The sequence below is a fragment of the Vidua macroura genome, chromosome 2 (assembly GCF_024509145.1).
Source record: "Vidua macroura isolate BioBank_ID:100142 chromosome 2, ASM2450914v1, whole genome shotgun sequence".
In the NCBI taxonomy this organism is placed as follows: Eukaryota; Metazoa; Chordata; class Aves; order Passeriformes; family Viduidae; genus Vidua; species Vidua macroura.
Genome location: NC_071572.1, coordinates 7649836 through 7670115, shown reverse-complemented (window position 1 = coordinate 7670115; position 20280 = coordinate 7649836). Strand labels below are relative to the sequence as shown.

At 40.4% G+C, this 20280-nt stretch overlaps 1 protein-coding gene across 6 annotated transcripts in view; it reads left to right on the top strand.

The window, feature by feature from the left end:
- Positions 1 to 20280, top strand: part of USP9X (ubiquitin specific peptidase 9 X-linked) — a 96668-nt gene that overhangs the window by 9704 nt on the left and 66684 nt on the right. For all 6 annotated transcript variants that reach the window (XM_053971723.1, XM_053971719.1, XM_053971717.1 and 3 more), the window contains exons 2-4: positions 14081 to 14334; positions 17946 to 18091; positions 18402 to 18481. In XM_053971723.1, the coding sequence (XP_053827698.1) occupies positions 14239 to 14334; positions 17946 to 18091; positions 18402 to 18481 (322 nt within the window). In that variant the 5' untranslated portion in view covers positions 14081 to 14238. The remainder of the gene's footprint in view (positions 1 to 14080; positions 14335 to 17945; positions 18092 to 18401; positions 18482 to 20280) is intronic.

Here is a 20280-nt window from a genome sequence, read left to right as displayed (position 1 = left end):
TTCCTTATTAAACATCATTAAACTTCTGTGACAAATAAGGTACAGACAATTTTTCTTCCTGGTGCCTCAGTTGATTACTGTTTACCCAGGGGACTTAGTTAAATGGAAATGAAATTACAGTGGAAACCAGATTACTCTGAAAATTCCAATTAGGTAGGAGAAAAATGACAAATTCAGCCTTTGACAAATACTGAGAGCATGTTGTGTCTGTCTTATGCAAAATGAAAACTTGTGAAAAAGTCCTAAGATGTTGACTGTCACAGTGGATGTAGCTGTTGTACTCAGCTACTCGTGCTCTGTCATCTCTAGTTCCATTTTGGTTTTTACCTGAGTTTCCAGTTAATGTTTGAATTGTAGTTTTGTTTACAGTTTCATAGCTCTGGCTTTTTTTTTTTTTTTTTTTTCCCCTCATCAGAAGTAAAAGTTTTTCTTTCTTTTCTGTGTTTTACAACTTCTGTGTTACCTGTTGTGGCTTCATCATTAAGTTGTCTGGTATTACTGCCAAATAATTTTCCTGACTCATTGCAATCTGCTGAGTATTCCACTGGCTTTATCATAATTTCCAGGACAGTTTGTTGCCTTCACCTTCTCAGACTTCTTGTACTTGGCATTATTTGCTGTGGGTGCTTAATATTTCTTTTATGACTGAACTTGTGCTGTTGGTGGACTGACATTCTTGGCTGCTGAACAGCTTTCTCTGTGTGCATTTTCCTGTGATATCCATTATGCTTGGGAAGAATTTTGCTCTTTATGACTTTTCTGTATTGTAAAGCCTTGTTTGTGCTATAATGTACATGAACCTTGATTATATATTAGTTAAATAAGTGCTAATTCTAATTGTCTGTATTCCGTTTCCTTCCCTTTCCCTTCTCTTCTAGGGTGTAATTTCATGAGAGAGTTGCAGGGATGCTGAAAGAGTTGGTTCTATTCATGGTTATGTGTTCTTCCTGTTTCTTCTACATTGTTAGTGTTCATATGGCATATGATGGAGCTGAAAACTAAAATGATTTTATTCCTATCCTCCAGTTACCTTTCAGCCAGCTTGGCTTCTTGATCTGGCTGGTGATGTGGTGATGCAAGGGCTAATCCCATAGTGGTGAAAAAGTGGTTAGGATGGAAGCCAGCAGGATTGCCCTCCTTCCCTTCTTCTCACAGTGGAGACTTCCCTGATTTCAAACGGACTGAGAGGATTTACACTGGGTGAAGGCTTCTTCATATGCAGAAATACAATGAGACTTATTTTCTAAAATTTACCTGGATATAATACTTGTACTGGGGCATGAGATTGCTGTTGCACACTGAGATTCCAACAGTAGAAGTGAATAGATCCACGCACACGCTGTGGTGGCAAAACCACCTTATTGGAGTTCTGTCACTCACTGTGGTGCTGGTTTAAGCACTGTCCCTGAGAAGAACAGGTCCAGTGTTCCTCTTGTCTCTCTGGGCCTGTTGGTAGGCTCAGCTCAGAAGTGGGATCTTTGTAGGCTGTTTTGTGACTGAAGGGAGGGCTCATTAGCAAGGGGGTTTATGGGACTGGCAGTTTATGGGGTTATTTCAGTGCAGGGAGAACAGCAGCAGTGTGTGTTGTGGATTTTTTTATTTTGTGTGTGGCGGGTTGTGGTTTTTTTGAATGACTTTCTGGTTTTCAGATAGCTGCAACAGAATTCTTAAACCCATCCTCAGCCCTTAGGATGTGATAATAGATGATTATTTTCTCCTGCATTTCTCAGTAAAGATGGTTAAAACATGCTTTTCAATAGGCTTCATGGATACAGGAATACTGTGTTTCTGGAACAGTGGTGTCACTTCTTGGTTCTGTGGGGGAGAGAGAACATAGTGGAAATAATTCTCTTATTTCCAGCCCTGCTTTGTTCTTAGTGTACTTTCTAGGGGCTTCTTGTTCCTTTCCAACCTCCTCTGCTATGTATCTTTTTGCATTTATATCAAACTACATCCTTTTGTGTTGGCAGAAGGAACATGAAGACAGAAGACAAAATTGCTGCTCTGTTGCCACTTCTTACTTCCCTATAGAGAGGCCAAGATTTTTAAGGGGAGTTGTTACACAAGTTCTCTGGAGCAGGTAGATAGTTTTCAGGGATTTCTGGAGCATTCAGTCTGCCTAGGAAGATGGGCTTGTATGAGTTTGGTTGGAATGGAGCACATTTAAGGCAGACAATATTAAAAGACATGAGCTATCATCTTGTAACACCTCTAGGGAGCTTGTGCAAGCTTGATTTTTCAGGCTAAGTATCTTCTGACTGAAATGGTTGTAAGGCAGCAGAAAATGTCAAAATGTTTACTTGCAGTTATCTGGCACGGAACTGTATAAAAACCGCCAGGCTGAGTAGGCAGTTGGTACGTTGAAACTAGTTGGAAGTTTGGCTAAGTATGTTAAATAGTTGTGAAGAAGCTTATTGAAACATGAATTTTAATGCTGGTGTCACTTTCTTCTGTATTAGGGATATTTCAATTACACTTGACAATGATGATGGTAGAGTTTGGGTACTTGTGCTTAGTTTGTGCTGATTAAACATTACATGAAAAGCCAAGTTACAAAAAAAAGTGAAATTAAAGCTAGTACAGTAACAGGAATGCTTAGATATTTGAATTCAAAGCATTAAAAAATATATAGGCATTTCACAAAGTTGTTTATGTCATGATTCAAGAACGTAATTGCTTCCAGCTTAATACCTCTGTTAAGTGCTGTATCATGCTTTAATTATTTACAATTAACCAAGCACTAAGTTGTGTTGGTTTTATACATTGTGTGAAATTTTCCATAATGTGGTAATAATGTCACAGAATATTAGATGTAAAGACTACTACTAATTAATTGATTTTCTTTAGTACAGTGTTTAACATAGTTTAGAGAAGCCATTAAGTTTTCCATAGGGAATGTGAAGGAGCCAGAAGGGCTGAGCCTGATTTTTGCAGGCCAGTTTTAAAGTCCACTTTTCTACCAGAATCTTTGCAGTCCAGTTACAGTGCTGGCATCGGGTGCTGCACACCACAGTGACACATCAGGAGCTGTGCATAAGCAGGGTTTAAGAAACAGTGCACAAGTAACATGTAAAAATAATGTTGTAGTAATATCCCTAATTTACTGGCTGAATGACTTCAGCCAGCATTTCAAATATTTACAGTCCTCAGTTTTGCAAAACCTCAAGTGCAGTATATATACTATAAATAAGGCCATGTTTTAAAGCTGCAAGTGGGACAAATCTGCAAGATGCCATTATCCTTCCCTTCAGATGCTTGAGAAGGTAGCAAAAGTCATTCAGCACATACCATTTGCATTGTAAAATGCATGAATTTAATCAGAAATTACAGAATCTGCAATGTGTTTATGTATCTCAACAAGAAACCAAGCCTAGGGATGGCACTGAACATGAGTGAGGATTTGGACCTCAGTATGGTTTGGCACCCTCTTCCAAGCATGGAATGTTGAAGAGTTATTTTGTTTTTTACTCTGTTCCGTAAGAAGAATTGGAGTTGTTAACAGTATTACATGGCTCTAGTACCTCAAAGGGAGTGTTTTGATTTAAGCTTTTTCTAATTAACTTTTTTAGATTTTTGTCTGCAGTTAGTAATATCTGTAATCCTGAGGCAGTTGGACTAGATGATCATTGGAGGTCCCATGCAGATGAACAAAAGAATTCTATTCTTAAGTATTGCTGTGCTAGAAGGAGGAACTAGATACCTCATGATTTTAGCTTCATCAATCCTACCTATGAAATTGTGCTTTAAAAAAAAAATCTGAGCTTTCTTTATGAGCCCTGCAGCAAAAGAATAATACAACATCCAAGGAAGTTTCAGAGGTTTATCTTCTGTTTATCTTCTGCTAGAGCTAGGATACAAAAGTTCTTAACAATTATGAAGGGTTTGTGCCCCACTCACAAAAAGAAGTGAGATATTCTGTGGATGACTTCTGGAATTTACAGGACCTGTGTTCTTCTCTAGTTAACAGTAGGACCTGACTTAGACAGAATCTAATGCAACCTAAAATAACAGCAAAACCTTCCTGTGTAGATTGCAGAGCTGAAGTACTATCAGTGGCTTCACCACTACCCTCACAATATTTGATACAAACCCCAATGTTTTTAGCAAGTTAAAAGTCCAAGCATTTGGTGATGGAAGGAGAAAGGAGCCTTGAGCACTGCCAGGGTTGGGCATCCACAACCTCCATGGGCAGTGTTCCAGTGTCTCACCATCCTCAAACTGAAAAATTTCTTCGTAATATTTAACCTAAATTTCCCCCCTCTCAGATTGTGCCCATTACTCCTTTTCCTGTCACTGCCATTCCTGATGAAGAGTTGCTCTCCAGTTTCCCTGTAGACCCCTTCAGATGCTGGAAAGTTGCTCTGAGGTCTCCGCTTAACCTTCTCTTCTCCAGGCTGACCAGCCCCACTTTCTCAGCCTGTCTTTGTTAGGGAGATGCTCCACTGCTCTTAGCAGCTTTGTGGCCTCCTCTGGACTTGCTTCAACACTTCCATGTCCTTGTACTGGGGACACCAGAACTGTACACAGCACTCACAAGTGGGGTCTCACCAGAGCAGAGGAGAAGGATCAAAAGATGTTAAAAGACTACCTGGATTTCTGTTGTTTCTGCATTGTAACACACTTGTCTGATTAACTTTACAGGAAAAAAGTAGAGTTTAAAAAAATGTACCTTTACTGTGTGAAACCAGAATTATTACCATGATTTTAACAAACAGGAACACATACCTAGCCAAACCCTTCACCTAGCAATTCTCAATTTCATACTGTTAATACATTACCAATTACATAGATAAAACTATAAAATTATTAATAAATATTGCACATGGCACCCAAATGAACGGGGTGACAAACAGTGAGAACACATCACAGAGTAATGTGAGTTATCTAGTAAGCTTGGCACAATAAAATGTGCACTAGCACAGCCAAGTGTCAGATCATTTACCTAGAAAAGAGCACATACGGAAAACTTCATATATATTGGTGAACATGACAAAAAGCACAGTTATTTTACAAAAGCAACTGCCTGTGAACACCACAATTGTATGTTTGTAGCAAGAATGAATCTTAGCACTGTTTTTTAATAGAAACATAATTTTGGTCACAGAACTGATAAGAAACTTATGAATTACAGCCTTTTACATCTAGGGAAAAGAAAAAAAGTAGCCAAGAAGTTCTCCCCCCACACCAATTTGCTGCCCCAGTGAGATGAGCATGCAGTGGGATGAATCAAATATCTAAGCCCATTACAGAACATGAGAGACCATCCATTGCCAAGGTAACCTGGCTGTTCTGGGGTTTGCAACTATTTATCTACTCCCTTGAAGTTAGGGAATAATTATGTCCTTTTAAGATTGCTATTTCTATTCTCTTTGACTTTTGGCTTATCAAAGAAGAAAAAGAACTGAGAAGTCAGCAGACAAGAACTACACAAATGGTACTTTTAACTGGCACTTTCCTTTCAAAAAAATCAGAACTGCCAATGGCACACACAAACAAAATCAGGAAGAGCAGGAGAACCTACCTTTTCCTCCAGCTTTTGAGAAGAGGTACAGCATTTCCTCCACATGACGTGGTATCTCCTCCTTGGTTCTGAAGCCCCAAATTATAAATACAGTAAGGCATTATTTGGAGCTAGGACCTTTTCAGCTGTGGACTTCAAGAACAGAACCAATACATCTAAAATGTGTGTTTTGCAGTTCTTTTAGCTTGTGCTGCAAGAAACATTTGACTGCTTGAATTAGCACACAGAGCTGAGAAAAGCTGATACCACTACCACCTGTATATAGATACACTTTCAATTAAAAGTAATGTACATACAGAGAAGCCATCTTTAAACATAACTTCTAAAGCACAAATGATAAAGAGTAACATATTCAGTAAAAGTGTTCTTTGTGCAAGTGAAAAGGGGGGATGCCAAATGAATTCCCAGAACACTGAGACTGTTTTGTGCTCAAGTGCATTGGATGATGAACTTCGCTCCATGGCTTGCAGAGGTGTAACTGTCACATCCATTTTTGAATCGGATGAATCCAGGACCAAACTATGGATTTAACAATCAGAAGTAAGGGACCAAAAGCATTTAATCAGTCTTCAGTGCAAACTTGAGACATACTATTTTCTTGAAGTAGTGACAGATGTAACAATACAATAACAATTACTCCATAGATGATAGATAACCAACTGTGAATGTATTCCTTGTCCTTGCCTGAACTATGGCTGCCTGAAAAGGACTGGGTTTGCAGTTGGACCTGAAGTATCAGCTCAATCCTAATTGTCTCTGTTGCCAAGAACACGTTTATTGGGTTGCAGAAGGATGGCTTCGTGCATAAATAAACCATAGCATAATTGGAAAAAATATAACAGTGTGAATTGGGTCTGACTGGAACAAATTATATTCTGAAGTTCTTTGATATTTTTTGTTGTTTTAGTTTTGAAGGTATTTCCTGTTGTAGCTCGTTCTATTAATGCAAGGTAAAAGGAAGTCTTACCCACTTCTTTGCATGTTCATTGGGAATTCAAGAAAAGGGCTTTATAGTAAGTGAAAGTCATGGTTCAAAACATTTAAGCATTTTAAGATAGATTTTTGCATTTACTAGATCGAAGTCATTTAGTAAGTTTACTTTTCTTAGGTTCCAGTGTGTGCATTTACTAGTGCTTTTTATATTTACTGGATTCTCTTCTTGAAAAGTCTGGTTTTTTTACTGTCACAACTACAATTTTCATCTCCCATCATAAAACCCCATATTATTTAGCTACTTACCAGTGCCGTGAATGTAGTTTCTTCATTGCTGGGAAATGTTTAGACCAGTAGTTTAAATAATAGAATTTTAGGGGCTGTACATTTATGTCCCTCTTCTTTCTGTCACTGAGATACACTGAATATCCTTGAGGATGTATTTTGATACCAGTTGAACCAGTGTAACTCCCAGTGAAAGCTCCTGAGAGTGAAGGAATGGCTGTACAGGATGAGAGGCCCAGTCTTGCTCAGCACTTTGTCTGTGACAGCAGCCTGGGATGTGCACCTGTGGAAAAGCATGACAGGAGTGCCACAGCTCCCTGAGGGGAACTCTGTCAATTGTCTTAACATTTGGTGGGTTTTTGTGTAAGACATTGACTGGCTGCTGTATATTTGGATTTGTCTCTGTTTACTGTCACATGAGCTAAACACTTCTTCAGAACAGGAGCTGAAACTTTTTTCCATCTGGTAGCCAGAACTAAGTGTGTGATCTGAAGGCCTGTCCTTTCAAAACATTATTTGTGAAAAAGCATCTTATGCTGTAAGTAACCAGGGGTGTGCTGTCTGTTACATGGTCCAAGAATTACTGTCAGGTGAATGTCTTTTGGAGAAGGACACTTGCTGCTGCTCTCCAGCTCCCTTTCAGGGCCTGGCCTTCAGCAATTACTGCTTTGAAGCAAGACAGTCCTTTGATGTAAAGGACTTTTTTTATTTAAGTCTTTTAGGAAGTTACTTCACATGGCACCACCTCTCCTCTGAAGACACACTGACATGCTTGGGGCTGTTTAGCCTGGAGGAGGCTCTGGGGAGACCTCCTAGTATGGAGAGGGGGCTTACAGGAAAGGCATGTAGTGTCAGGACAGGGATGATGGCTTTAAACTAAGTTTAGAGTAGACATTAGGAAGAAATTCTTTCCTGTAGTGAAGCACTAGTGCAGGTTGCCCAGAGAAGTTGTGGATGCTCCATCCCTGAAAGTATTCAAGGCCAGGTTGGATCAAAGGAACAGCCTGGTCTAGTGGAAGGTGTCCTGTCCGTGGCAGGGCGTTGGAACTGAATGATCACTGCAATCCCTTCCAACCCAAACCATTCTGTGATGCTATGAAACAAGTTAATATGTTTTGAGCATATCAGCTTTGTTGCCTTGATGTGCAGAGCCCAATCCTTGGCTTGAATACAGTTTGTTTTGATTAGAATTTCTTGGGCTTCAAGTTTGGAAGTTCTCATTCTATGCTCTTACTCCTTGCTTAAACTCATGTGAGTGCTGCATGTAGGAGCATCTTGTACAAGGTGAAGTTGGATACTGTTAAGTAGATGTTTCTTAGCTGAGCTTAGTCCCAACACCAAGTTTTGAAATGAAAAAGAAAAGAATCCTGAAAGAGCTGAAGTATATTTCAGGACAATTACCCTTTATTTTGTTATCTGAATTTGAGGGCAAATAGAATTGTATGTTTACATGGATGTTCTCAATGTTCCAGAAGCTTATGCTGCCAAATGCCTTAATTTCAGCTGTATTCAGTATTATGTGGAACGATCACAAAAAAGATTACTTGAAGTAACCTATTTTTTAGTGGGAATAGTTTTAGTTTGTAACCATCACAGTTACTGAAATTCTGTCTTGTACTGTACGATTAAGACATTTATTGCTTTGAAGTAATGTTGGAATCTGATGCACTTGACTATGTCTCATATACAATCACTTCTTTAGGAGGAGAAGGAATTTGAAAGGGTTTTTTTGGTAATACATGCTATTTGAGATAACATTTTCTGATTGCTGCTTATCAGGTTTTTTTTTAAATGTTGAAAGATACTTCTTGCTCTACTGAGTAGTAGCTTAATGACAGGTTTTACATTAATCATTGAATGCATTTCACTTTCACTGCATGTCAGTGTTAATGAGTGAAATGCTGTGACCTCCAGTTCTCTATTCTGACTATGTAAATAATTTCTCCTTCCTGAAGGATACAAGGCACAGGGAGGAAAGGAATTGGAAAATGTGTGGGGGTGTCTATATGTTGTAACTACTGAATTAGGTCAGTGTTACAGATTTGGGGGAGGTGTTTCTAGTTGAAAAGTCATTCTGGTTGAAATAAAGGAAAGGGTAGAAATCTAGAATTTTTAAACTAGAATCACATCATAATCCTTGTGATGAGTCAGTACTTATTAAGGTTTTAAGAAGGCAGTTCCTAGAATCCTTCATGAAACAAATCAGTGATACCTTTCAACCCTAAATTTGTATTGCTGCTGTTAAGCCTTTTTGCAGTACACATCACACTTGTGATGAAGCACATCCATGAGCTTCCGTTTCATGGGAACATCATTCTGTAAATAAATTGCTGTATGGTTGTTAGAAAGCTCTGTTGTTACATGTTAAGCAACACTTACTCTAGTATTCGTTGTTACCACATGGCAAAATAGATTTTTTGACATATGTCCTCACTTGTGTATAACCAGAATACTTTAGTTGAAGGAAAAATAGGTCTGTCCCCCTAGATCGGGCTTAGGTAATGCTCATGAATAATAAAATGTATTTTGTATTTTTATTTGCCTCTGTCATCTGGTGCCTTGCATTTGCTTTTTTCTGAGACTCTGCATTTTAAGTAGCTAATTCAGAGAAAAGAGCTGTATGTAGTGGGGTATTTCAGTTACTTTTGAAGAGGAGACTTCAAGAAACTCAAGGCCCTTCTAGAAGTCAGCTGTATTAGAAAAATGTGTTGTTCCTTTATCATTGCATGCTAAGATGCCATCCTTTGTGTTAGCCTGTAACAGAGTATTGTGTACATATTTGCTTCTTACCTACCACTTATCCAGGAACCCATATCTGATTTTTTTCCCCCCTGGCTTTTGAAAAGGTGCTTGATTTCTCCCCAAAACAAAATTAACCTATTCTGCTGTGTAGGCATGAGATTGGAGACTGGAAGCTGAGGTGAGGTTCAGGTGTGCCGCTGTACTGGATGGTTGAGTCTGGAAGCAGAGGCCCCTCCTGGAGGACAGTGTGCCTGGTGTCCTCTGTATGGGCAGCAGGCGCTCTCTTGGAGCTCCTGGGTACCTTCTGAGTGGGGACTATATGGAGCCAAGAAATCTATAGTTGTCTTTTCTGGGGCTACTGAAATTCCAAGGAGTCAGCTCGAGCAAAAAGTGGCTTTCACTTACGGTTAAGATCTTAAGACTTAGGATCAGGGTGACAAAAGGAGATGGGAAAAACATGTCAAATAGGAATTTTCTCAGTTGGTATCAAAAGCAAGTGTCAGTAGGATTCATTTGACTCAGTCTTCATAGCCTCATAAACTGCTTGATTAGCAGTGGAGGAGTGAGTTTGTCGCTTAACAGGGTTCTGTCTCCATCTTGACCCCGTGTTAACACATCTATTCAGAGCTTTGGGTAAAGGTGGTCATTTTTTTTAATGTGGCTTGTACCTCTGGTATAGGGCAATCTTGGATGTATGGGCAGACTGGGGAATGAGGTACTGGAAGGCATTGCTGCAGAAAGAGACCTGGGAGCCCTGGTCAATGGAGAGTTGAATGTGGGTCAGCAGGGCCCCGGCAGCCAGGAGGGACATCTTTGTCCTGAGGGGCATCAGGCACAGCATGGCCAGCTGGGCAAGGGAGGAGATTGTCTCCTGCTCTGTGGTGGCCTTGCCCTAAGCTGGGCACAGCAATGTAAGAAAGATGTTAAGTTCTTAGAGAATATCCAAAGGAGAGCCACGAGGATGGTGAAAGGTCTGGAGGGAAGCTGTATGAGGAGCTGCTGAGGGCACTTGGTCAGTTCAGCCTGGAGAAAGGAGACTGAAGGGAGACCTCACTGCAGTTACAGCTTCCTCATGAGGGGAAGAGGAGGGGCAGGCACTGATCTTTGCTCTGTGGTGACACTGACAGGACCCAAGGGAATGGCCTGAAGTTGTGTCAGGGCAGGTTTAGGTTGGATGTTAGGAAAAGGTTCTTCCTCCAGAGGGTGGTTGGGCACTGGAACAGGCTCCCCAGGGCAGTGGTCATAGCACCAGCCTGACAACTCAAGAAACATTTGGTGAATATTTTTGGGCACATGGTGTGATGCCTGGGGATGGTTCCGTGCTGGGCCAGGAGTTGGACTGGATGATCCTTGTGGATGATCCTTTCCAACTTGGCATATTCTGTTGATTCTAGGATAGTGTGCTGAAACCAAAATCAGAAATAGTAGAAATGAGATGTATATAAAAACTAACATAGAGTATTCATTAGAATTCAGCTGGATACAGGCAGTTTGAAGTATTCTGTTGGGCTGTCTGTACACTTACATATACATATATGTCACTGCATCAGTTTACATTTGTTTATAAATTATCAAATTAATTATAAATAGGTATAAAGGCAATTCTTGAGCTGAGCAAAACTGTGCCTTGGTGCATTGTAGCTCTAAAAAATTGAATTGAATAGTCTGAATTAAAGAAGTGATGGGAATTCAAAGTTTCATGCTTTATTAGTTCTAGAGAGGTTAAAGCAGTGGTGCGTTCTCCGTGGGCATGCAGTTTGATGTTTTCTCTGAAACATAAATGGTAAATGAGTGGCTGAAAACAGGACTGGTGAACCAGTGCCTTCTAACACTGTTTAAATTGCATGAATTGGATTATGATTGCATTTACGAAAGTATGTTTATATATTCTATAATTAAAAGGAAAATACCTGAACAAGGATATCCCTGCAATTGAGAACATGCATCTGACTACAAGAAGCACTCATATGATTTACTGGAGATGGAATGTTTTTAGTTAACTGCAGCATAGCTTGATATTACTATTGTGTGTCTTGAGGACATCACACAAATTTGGAGGGAGAAGTGATGAACTCACTTAGGAAGTTGGCCTTGTCTAATGCATATGACTAATAAAAGTGAAATTCTGTGGAAGCCCTGAAATACACTTTCCTGGGAATATAATTTAAGTAATATGCATGGAGAATCATTATTAGACTCCTAAGCAAACAATCCCTAAATAAGAGGAAGAAAAAAATAGATGAGTCCTTCATGTAAATGTTTTGTGTTTACTAGCATCTGCAAAATTCATAATATTTTTTCTTAGATTTTGTTTAATTCTGTGAATTTGCAAGATTTTGAGTAAATTGGTTATTTCAGTAGTAGCTTTCTTGTATCTCCTGGTTAAGTTGTGCTACTTGCCTTGAGCAGAATGGAATTTACAAGAATGCTTTTCCCACATCCTTCAGCTAAGCACAGAACAAAGTCTGAGGATAAGTTCACACTAATGTCAGTCAGTGTGACAGGAGAGCTGCAGTTTGTCCTGGTTCCCTGGCTGGCATTAGGGTGAGTACTCTCTGGCCTTGCAGTGCACCACTTCAGATAATTGAAGAAACTGAAAAATAATCAGTCTTTTACATTTGGTGGGGTTTTGTTGTTGTTTCCTTTAGTACTCTGAACCAGCTCACTTCATGATAATTCAGCCCAAAGTATTAGAATAGGGAAGAGATGAAATCAAGCAGCTTGCCCTTGGCATCAACTCTTTTGGAACTGCAGCTGCTGGTGGACACTTCTGCCTGCAGTTTAAGCCATCCTGGACCAGGATTGCTGCTGAAATTAGCTGTTTTACCATTTTCCTGCTTCTTTGCTACCTCGCTCCTTGTGCCAGCACAAGTTTTTGATGTGGCTGTTCTGTGACCCAGCCCTGTTAAGGAAGAATGGTGGTGATTAAAGAAGGTTTATTGTGGTGGTGGTTGGCTTAGGGCTGTGGAAGAGTGCAGTGTGAGTTGGCAGCAGTTTGATTTCTTTGGTTTATGTGAGTGCCTCGAAACCTCCATCAGGTAGTGCAGAACTGACTGCATTGAACTGCAGTAGACTGCAGTGTGTGTGTGTATATATGTGGCAGGAAACTTACTCTTGCCTGTACTATCTACTTAGTGATCTTTATAAACATCAGTAGAAAACAAATACTCCGGAAGGCATTTTTAAAAAAGCATGGATTAAATTCCAAATACATTCATTTCAAAAATCAGCTTCTTCTTAAAGTTTTGAGTTGGAAATGCATTTGTTCTAGACTTAGTAGGCTTCCTAAGCCTTATGAATATGAGATATGAAAGCCAGAGATGGATAACTGTTGAGTGTTTTGAAACAGTACAGTTTTATTCAAAAGTGAACATTATTCTAGTGACATTATTAGAAATCTCTAAGTTTGTTGCTGCTGTTAATATTGGAGACTGGGCAGAGTAGTTAGAGTGTATTCAGTAAATTTTTATTGTATTTGCAATGCCTTGCAAATTCACACAATATAAGAAAAGATTTTAAAGTGTCTTGGAGAAAGATAACAGCATTGAAGCTTAACTTGAGATGAAACATCATAATAAAACACTTGGGAATATGCATAGTGTTACAACAGAAATTTCACTCCAGTTGTTAACTTGAGGTTTTGGTGATTGGATCAGGAACTCAGCACTGCCACATGCATCTTCCTGGAAGCTCATACTTTGTATCACCTTACTTGGCTTTTTTAACTTCTTGGGAACTGTTTTGTTTTATGTGGTGCTTGGAAGTCTGAGTTGCTCTGGGAAATTACATTTCAGCTTCTGTGGTTATACAATGCCTGGTGGTATGGAGTGGAATTACTGTTATAACTTAATGCAGCTCTTTTTGTCTGTATGTAACGCAGTGAATATGGAACTGTTGGTATGCCATTACAAGTTCAACAAATCTGATGTCACAATTTTCTTCATATAATCTGCTTTGCTGGGATGTGGTGGGCTTCATAGTGGGGCTGAAAGGCCATTGGACCCAGTCTTTCATAGGCACATGCTGGATAAAGGGAATACAGGTCAAATTCCCCGGGTGAATACTGATGTGCTAAGAGGAGTTTGGCTGCAGGGTCTCTATTAGTCTCAGCTGAGGTAGAATTAGTCTCTTAACTCCCTCTGACATCTGCAGTTAGACAGTGTCAGGAGGAGAGTATTGCAAAGATTACAAATTTGGCGTTTTTAGGCTCTTAACCAGGTCATTTCTGCATAGACCTTGAGCAGCACCATGAATTCAGATGGAGAATCTACTGTAGGAATTCAGCCACAAAAAGAGTCAGAGCAAAGAGCTGCACACATTTACTCTGAACAGAGTAAACAGACAGACATTTGGAATGTGTGTCAGTTTCTCAGTGGTATAAAGGCAATTGTAAGTGTAGTTTTTACTTTGAACATTAAAATAATGTTAAATATTTCAAATGTGACTTTATCAGTTGTATTCAATAAAATGAAAGAATAGATCTAAAACAGAAGATTCTCTATAGGAGTGTATTTGTTTCGGTAATGTTCTTTTCCAGGTGTGGACTGAGTTTCCATGCATACGTTAATACAGGATATTGTCTTTTTTTTCCCCCTCCAGGTTATGCAATGGTCTCTGCAAGATGGCATGTTCTTGAGTTGGAGCTTTTTAAGGCAAGCATATGCTGGTACTTCAACTTTACTAAGTGGACTATAATTTCTTCTCTCACATCAACTACATAAGCAGACAAAATTGCAAAGATCTGCCCTGTGTCGAGTATGACAGCCACGACTCGTGGCTCTCCAGTAGGAGGGAATGATAGCCAGGGCCAGGCTCCTGATGGACAGTCCCAGCCTCCCCTCCAGCAGAATCAGGTATGGTATTAACAATCAATTAATCTAAAAATAAAGGAATTTGTTCTTTAGAAATAGTGTTCCTGAATTATTTGAATTTGTATACTTCTGGAGATCTCTGGTTAAGTTAGACATTTTTGTGTGCATGTCTGGAAGTACAACAACATTTTGAGGGATGAAGACAGTGGTATTGGCAAAGTAAATATGGTTAGAGAGCATGGCATTGCAAAAAATGCTCCCTTTTCAGGCAGTGGCATAATTCTTTCAAGCATACCTGTTTTGATGTGAAGTCTATCTGTTTTGGATAAGAAGGCTTCTTGGATTAATACTGGAAGCTTCCTCAGAACCACATTGTAGAACCTGCCACAGATTGGTAAAACCACACTACAGTGTGTTCGGTTTCTGCTCAGTTTTGCAAAAGCACTTTCTGGATAAAGCAGCTTACTCAGGTATCAGCCCTTCCAGAGCAGCTGCATCCGGGTCTCTGTTCATTGTACTTGACTTCCTGAACAGCTTCTCATGTTCCTTGCTTTCAAAAGAAAAGCAAAAGATTTCATATATTGCATCACAGTGTAATAATTCTTTTTTGCTGGGGAAAAAAAAAAAACAAACAGAGAAGATGCAGTATCATGTAAAGCCAAAATCATTTAAGAGAAGAACCACGCTTTGTTATTTAATTCAGTATGAAGATGGTACTTCTTTAATACCATTAGGTTTAGTGATTGCTCCTTCCTGAGAGTGAATTGTACTTTGATATGTGTGGTGGGCTGGCCCTGAGCTGCCAAGGAAGTCTCCACTGTTGCTGACTCCTTCTGCCTCAGTGGTTTGGGGAAGAGAATTGGAAGGAAAAAGTGAGAAGCTGTTTGGGCTGAGATAAATGCAGTTTCATAAATGAAAGGGGTAGGGGGAAACAAGTGATGCAAGTGCCATCACTCACTACCAGCTGATGATGCCAAACCAGTCCCCAAGCAACAGCTGCCTTGGGAAAAAAAAACCCTTTGTTTTGTTGCCAAGTGTGAAGCTCTGTGGCATCGAGTGTCTTTTGGGTCATTTCAGATCAGCTCTCCCGGCTGTGTCCCCTCCCAGTGTCTTGCCCTGCTAACTGCTGGGGGCAAAGTGAGAATCACAGGATGGGTATGATTCGAAGGGACAACTGGTGGTCATCTAATCCAGGTTGCCTGCTCAAGCAGGGTTTCCTAGACCACCTTAATGGGGATTGTGACCAGACAACATATCTTCAGAGAAAGAGGTTCCACAACCTCTCAGGGCAATCCATTCCACTGCTTAGTCAGCCTCACTGTTAAGTTCTTCCTTATGTTAGGTGTAACTTCTTTGTTTCAGTTTTTGCCCGTTGCCTCTTGTCCTATTGCTGGGCATCACTGGGCAGAGCCTGGTCCATCCTCTGACACCTTTCTGGAGATATTGATGAGATCCCCTCTAAGCCGTCTCCAGGTTAAATAGGCCCAGCTCCCTCAGCCTTTCCTTAGTGAAATGCTTCAGTTCCTTCATCATCTTTGCCATTCTCTGCTGCACCTGCTCCAGAAGCTCCACCTCTCTTCTGTACTTAAAAGTCCCAAATTGGACACAGACTCCAGGTGATCCTCACCAGGGCTGAGCAGAGTGGCAGCATCACCTCCCTGACCTGCTGGCAGTGCTCTTCCTAATGCACCCCAGGATCCCATTGACCCTCTTGGCCACAGGGACACGGTGCTGGCTCAGGGACAGCTCATGGTCCACCAGGACCCCCAGGTCCTTCTCCCCAGAGCTGCTTCCCAGCAGGTCAGTCCCAGCCCGTCCTGGTGCCTGGGGTTGTTCTTCCCCAGTGCAGGAGCCTGCATTTGCCCTTGCTGGATTTCAGGAGGTTCTCTGCCCATCTCTCCATCCTGTCGAGGTCCTTCCCAAGGGCTGCAGGGCTCTCTGGGGTATTGGCCCCTCCTCCCAGCCCTGTGTCACCAGAGAACTCCCTGAGGAGGCATCTGCCCTCAGCCAGGTCATTGATGAATAAGTAAAACAGTCCTGGGCCACGTATTGAACCTCGGGGGCCACCACTGGTGACAGGCCTCCAACTGGACCCTGTGCCACTGAGTAGCAACCTCTGGATCTGCCATCCAGCCAGTTCTCAATCCACCTCACTGTCCACTCACCCTATCCTCGCTTCCTGACTTTGTGAATGCAGATGCTGTGAGACACAGCGTCAGAGCCTTGCTGAAGTCGAGGCAGACAGCATCCCCTGCTCTCCCCTCATCCATCCAGGTAGTTGTTCCATCATAGAAAGCAATCAGGCTGGTCAAACATGATTTACCTCTAGTGAATCCATGCTGCCCTCTCCTGATCACCTTCTTGTCTTCCATATGGGTAGAGGTGGCCTTCAGACTGAACTATTACCTCTCCAGGGGTTGAAGTGAGGCTGACTGGCCTATAGTTCCCTGGGTCCTCCATCCTGCCCTTATTGAAGACTGGGGTGACATTTGCTTTCTTCCAGCCCTCAGGCACCTCTCCTGCCTCACTATGATTCCAGCAGTTCTCTCAGTACTTGTGGGTGCATCCTGTCAGGGCCTATGGACCTGTGGATATGAAGTCTAATTGCATGGTCTCCACTCACTCTTCTCAGCCAAAGGAAACTTCCTTCCCCTCGACCTTCTCCCCGGTCTCCTGGCTGAGGCAGCAACGGGACCACATCTTCCCATGTATTTATTTTGGTTATGATGTATTTGAAGAAGCCCTTGTTGTTACCCTTGATATCCTTAGCCAGGCTTAATTCCAAGTGAGCCTTGGCTTCTTCATTACATCTCTTCATACTCTGACAACATCCCAGGTGGCCTTTCCTGCTTCCACCTCATGGTGTCTCCTGCCTATGTCTGAGTTCTCACAGGAGTTATCAAAGAGAAAAACAGGCCTTGAATCTGTGCTAGCACTCTTCACCAGCAGACAAAACACTGATGTGTTACCAGTGCTGTTTTGGTCGCAAATCCAAAACCTAGTACCCTACAGGCTGCTGTGAAGAAAATAACACTCCTGCCAAACAGATGTGGCACAGCAGGTGAAAAATGTTCTTGAGGTTTTGTCTTCCTAAGTCTTGCTCTTATTGTCAGTTCATACTATTTCAGTGTATGAATAATAAGAGACATCTGCATAACGCGTTGTATCTTGCATGGCCCATCAAAGTGGATTTAACAATCATGTTCTTTGAGGTTGATTAGTAGATGGTTATAGTAGTGAATCACTTATGCTTAGCAAACTCTTTAAGAAAGTGTTTTTCATGATTGTTTTCTTCTGTGCTTTTGTTGAAAACTATCTCTCTACTTAATCAACTTTTCTGACAACATTTATAAAAACTGGAGCTTCAGTGCATTTATTTCACCTTCTGGAAAAATGATCTGCTGAAGGTGGAAGCCGTTACCAAAAGAACCCCACTTTCCTCACTGGGAAAGTAGCTTGATTTTTAAACTGCCAAGATAGAAAAAATATAATACATTTTATGCACTGTTATTTGTTAATAAATCTGAAATCAAATTATTTTATATTGATAATACTTGAGATGATTTTTTGGAATACATTATTACAGAAAACTGCCAAAACAAGTGTAACACAAGTGCAGGTGGTACTTGAAGTATTTTCCATCTTAATTTTAGACTTCTTCACCTGATTCTTCAAATGAGAACTCCCCAGCTACCCCGCCTGATGAGCAGGGCCAAGCTGATGCTCCACCCCAGCTTGAAGATGAGGAGCCTGCATTTCCACACACAGACCTGGCAAAGTTGGATGACATGATCAACAGGTATTTTCACACTTTTTAAAAAAGGTGTTGATGATTTGTGCTTGTGATCTTGATAGTGGAATCAGAATTTTTAAATCTTTGTTTCACTGGACTTCTTGAAATGCTTTTTTTGTTGGGTTAAACTTGTAAAGAGAAAGAAGCTTAAAGCAGACTCTGTTTTTGTTTGGGTTTTTGTTTATTAGTGTAATACTCGTCAGGACATTTAAAAATCTATGTACTGAGCCTATATTTAAAAGCATTACAATGGGGCAAGAATTCTTGATTTTTCAGAAGCACAATTGAAGTTGGGTTTGTTTGTTTTTGAATATAGGCCTCGATGGGTTGTTCCTGTATTGCCGAAGGGGGAATTAGAAGTTCTTCTAGAAGCTGCTATTGACCTAAGTAAAAAAGGTAACTGAAAGACATTTGATTATTGGACTGGTGTGCTAAGTTTTTTTCTTTTTTGAATCCCTGGTGAAGGCTTAAAAATTGTTAATAATTTCTGTTACAGCTCGGGTCTTGAAGATTGTGTCAAAGTGCTATGCAAAATCTTCACAGATGAGAACTTTTAAAAAGCCATGAATGTAGTAGGAATAGGTGCCTTAGCACGAAGTTGAATAAGCTCAGAGATATAAAAATCTTGTCATTCCTGTCATACCTGTTTTCTGCATTCAGTTTGATATGAGACGTAATGAGTTTGGTTTTTGTAGCAGATGCTAAAACTCAGAATTCTAGTTGGTTTTGTTTTTTAATTAGTTTCTAGTCCACCTTTCAAATGTCTTGCCAGAAATTTTGTTCAGATTTGGCACTCATATACTTTTAAGAATATCAGAGAAAAGTTAGAATTTTAAACAGCATGGCTTGGACGAATAGTCCTACCAGTGCTTGCTGGTGTCTGACTTAGGAGTAAGAGGGCTCCATATCAGGATAGTGTATGTGTTTGTTAAATTATCCTGGTCAGATTGACAGGTTTCCCATGTGTTCTAGAAAGTTCTGTTCTCCTGGGAGGTTGCTTGTGTTTAGTAATAGCAAGAGTCACACCAAAAAATTTTTTTAGGATATCAACACTTACCAGCTCTTTGTGTTTCGAGTATAGCATCATACGAAGTGCCTGTTCTTTCTTCTGCATAGGTGCTGGCCCAGGAGAACTTCACTTCCATGTTAATAAGTGTTATTCTTAGGCAGCTTTAAGACTAAAAAGCTGATTGTGGTCATGATAGTCTGAGTTGTCTTGATTGTTAAGTCTTTTTTGCTTTGGAGCTCTCTGTGGAGAAACAAAAGTTAGGGTGCATCCTTTGTGATCCAGCAAGGATAATGACATATTGTTGCTAACAGATTTATCAGCTGTAGTTGTGCTTGGAATTGGTGGCTTTTTGTGTAGCTGGGTCTGGCAGGAATCCTCAAGCAAGTGTAGGATGTTCAAGGGATCACATCTGTTCTGAAGAAAAAAAAAAAAAAAGTCAGCTTTTCAAGAGAAAGTGCAGCCACCTTTGTGTCTGTGTTGTTGGAACAGTGCAGTAAAAAGAAATTATCTGCTTGTGATTTGTGAGAGAGGAGAAGTATGTTCTGCCAGCTGTTAAGTCATCTTTGAAAAGAAAAACAACCCAAAAACCTAAGAGCTGTCAGTGCAGTGAAGTAATACAAGCACAATGAGATTTCTAACTACTCCTAACATCAGTGTACTTCCCCAAAGCATCGTTCCCCAAAAGTTCCCCAAAAGGAAAGCTTATTTTTCCTCTTGAAGTTGCGAAAAACAGTGGAAATGTATTCATATGCTTTTGCCCTTTGATTTTAATTAAGTTGTTGGTGTGCAATTCTAAAAAGTACTTCTGTGTTGCTACTTCATTATGTTTCCTCTTGCCCTCTAGATAAATTGCTACGTGTAAAGGCTAGGATTATTGGATAAGGAGAAAACAAGGAAAGCTCTTAAAATTAGTTATTTACTGTGTTATCTTTACAGCTTCATCCTAGATTTATGGAGGGTTTTTTGCTGCTTGGAAGTTCCATGATGGCTAACATGGTTCCTTTTAAATAACTTCCAGTTCCCAAGGAATATGATAGGGTGTAACTGACACTGTTTTGGTAGCTCAGAGCTTGGCAGACACTGTTTGAAAGTAGGGTATATATAGAGAAGCAACAGAAATTGTTCGGTTGTATATATTTCTTAATAGATTAAACTGCTCCATTAGCTGGGTGATATCTAAAATTCA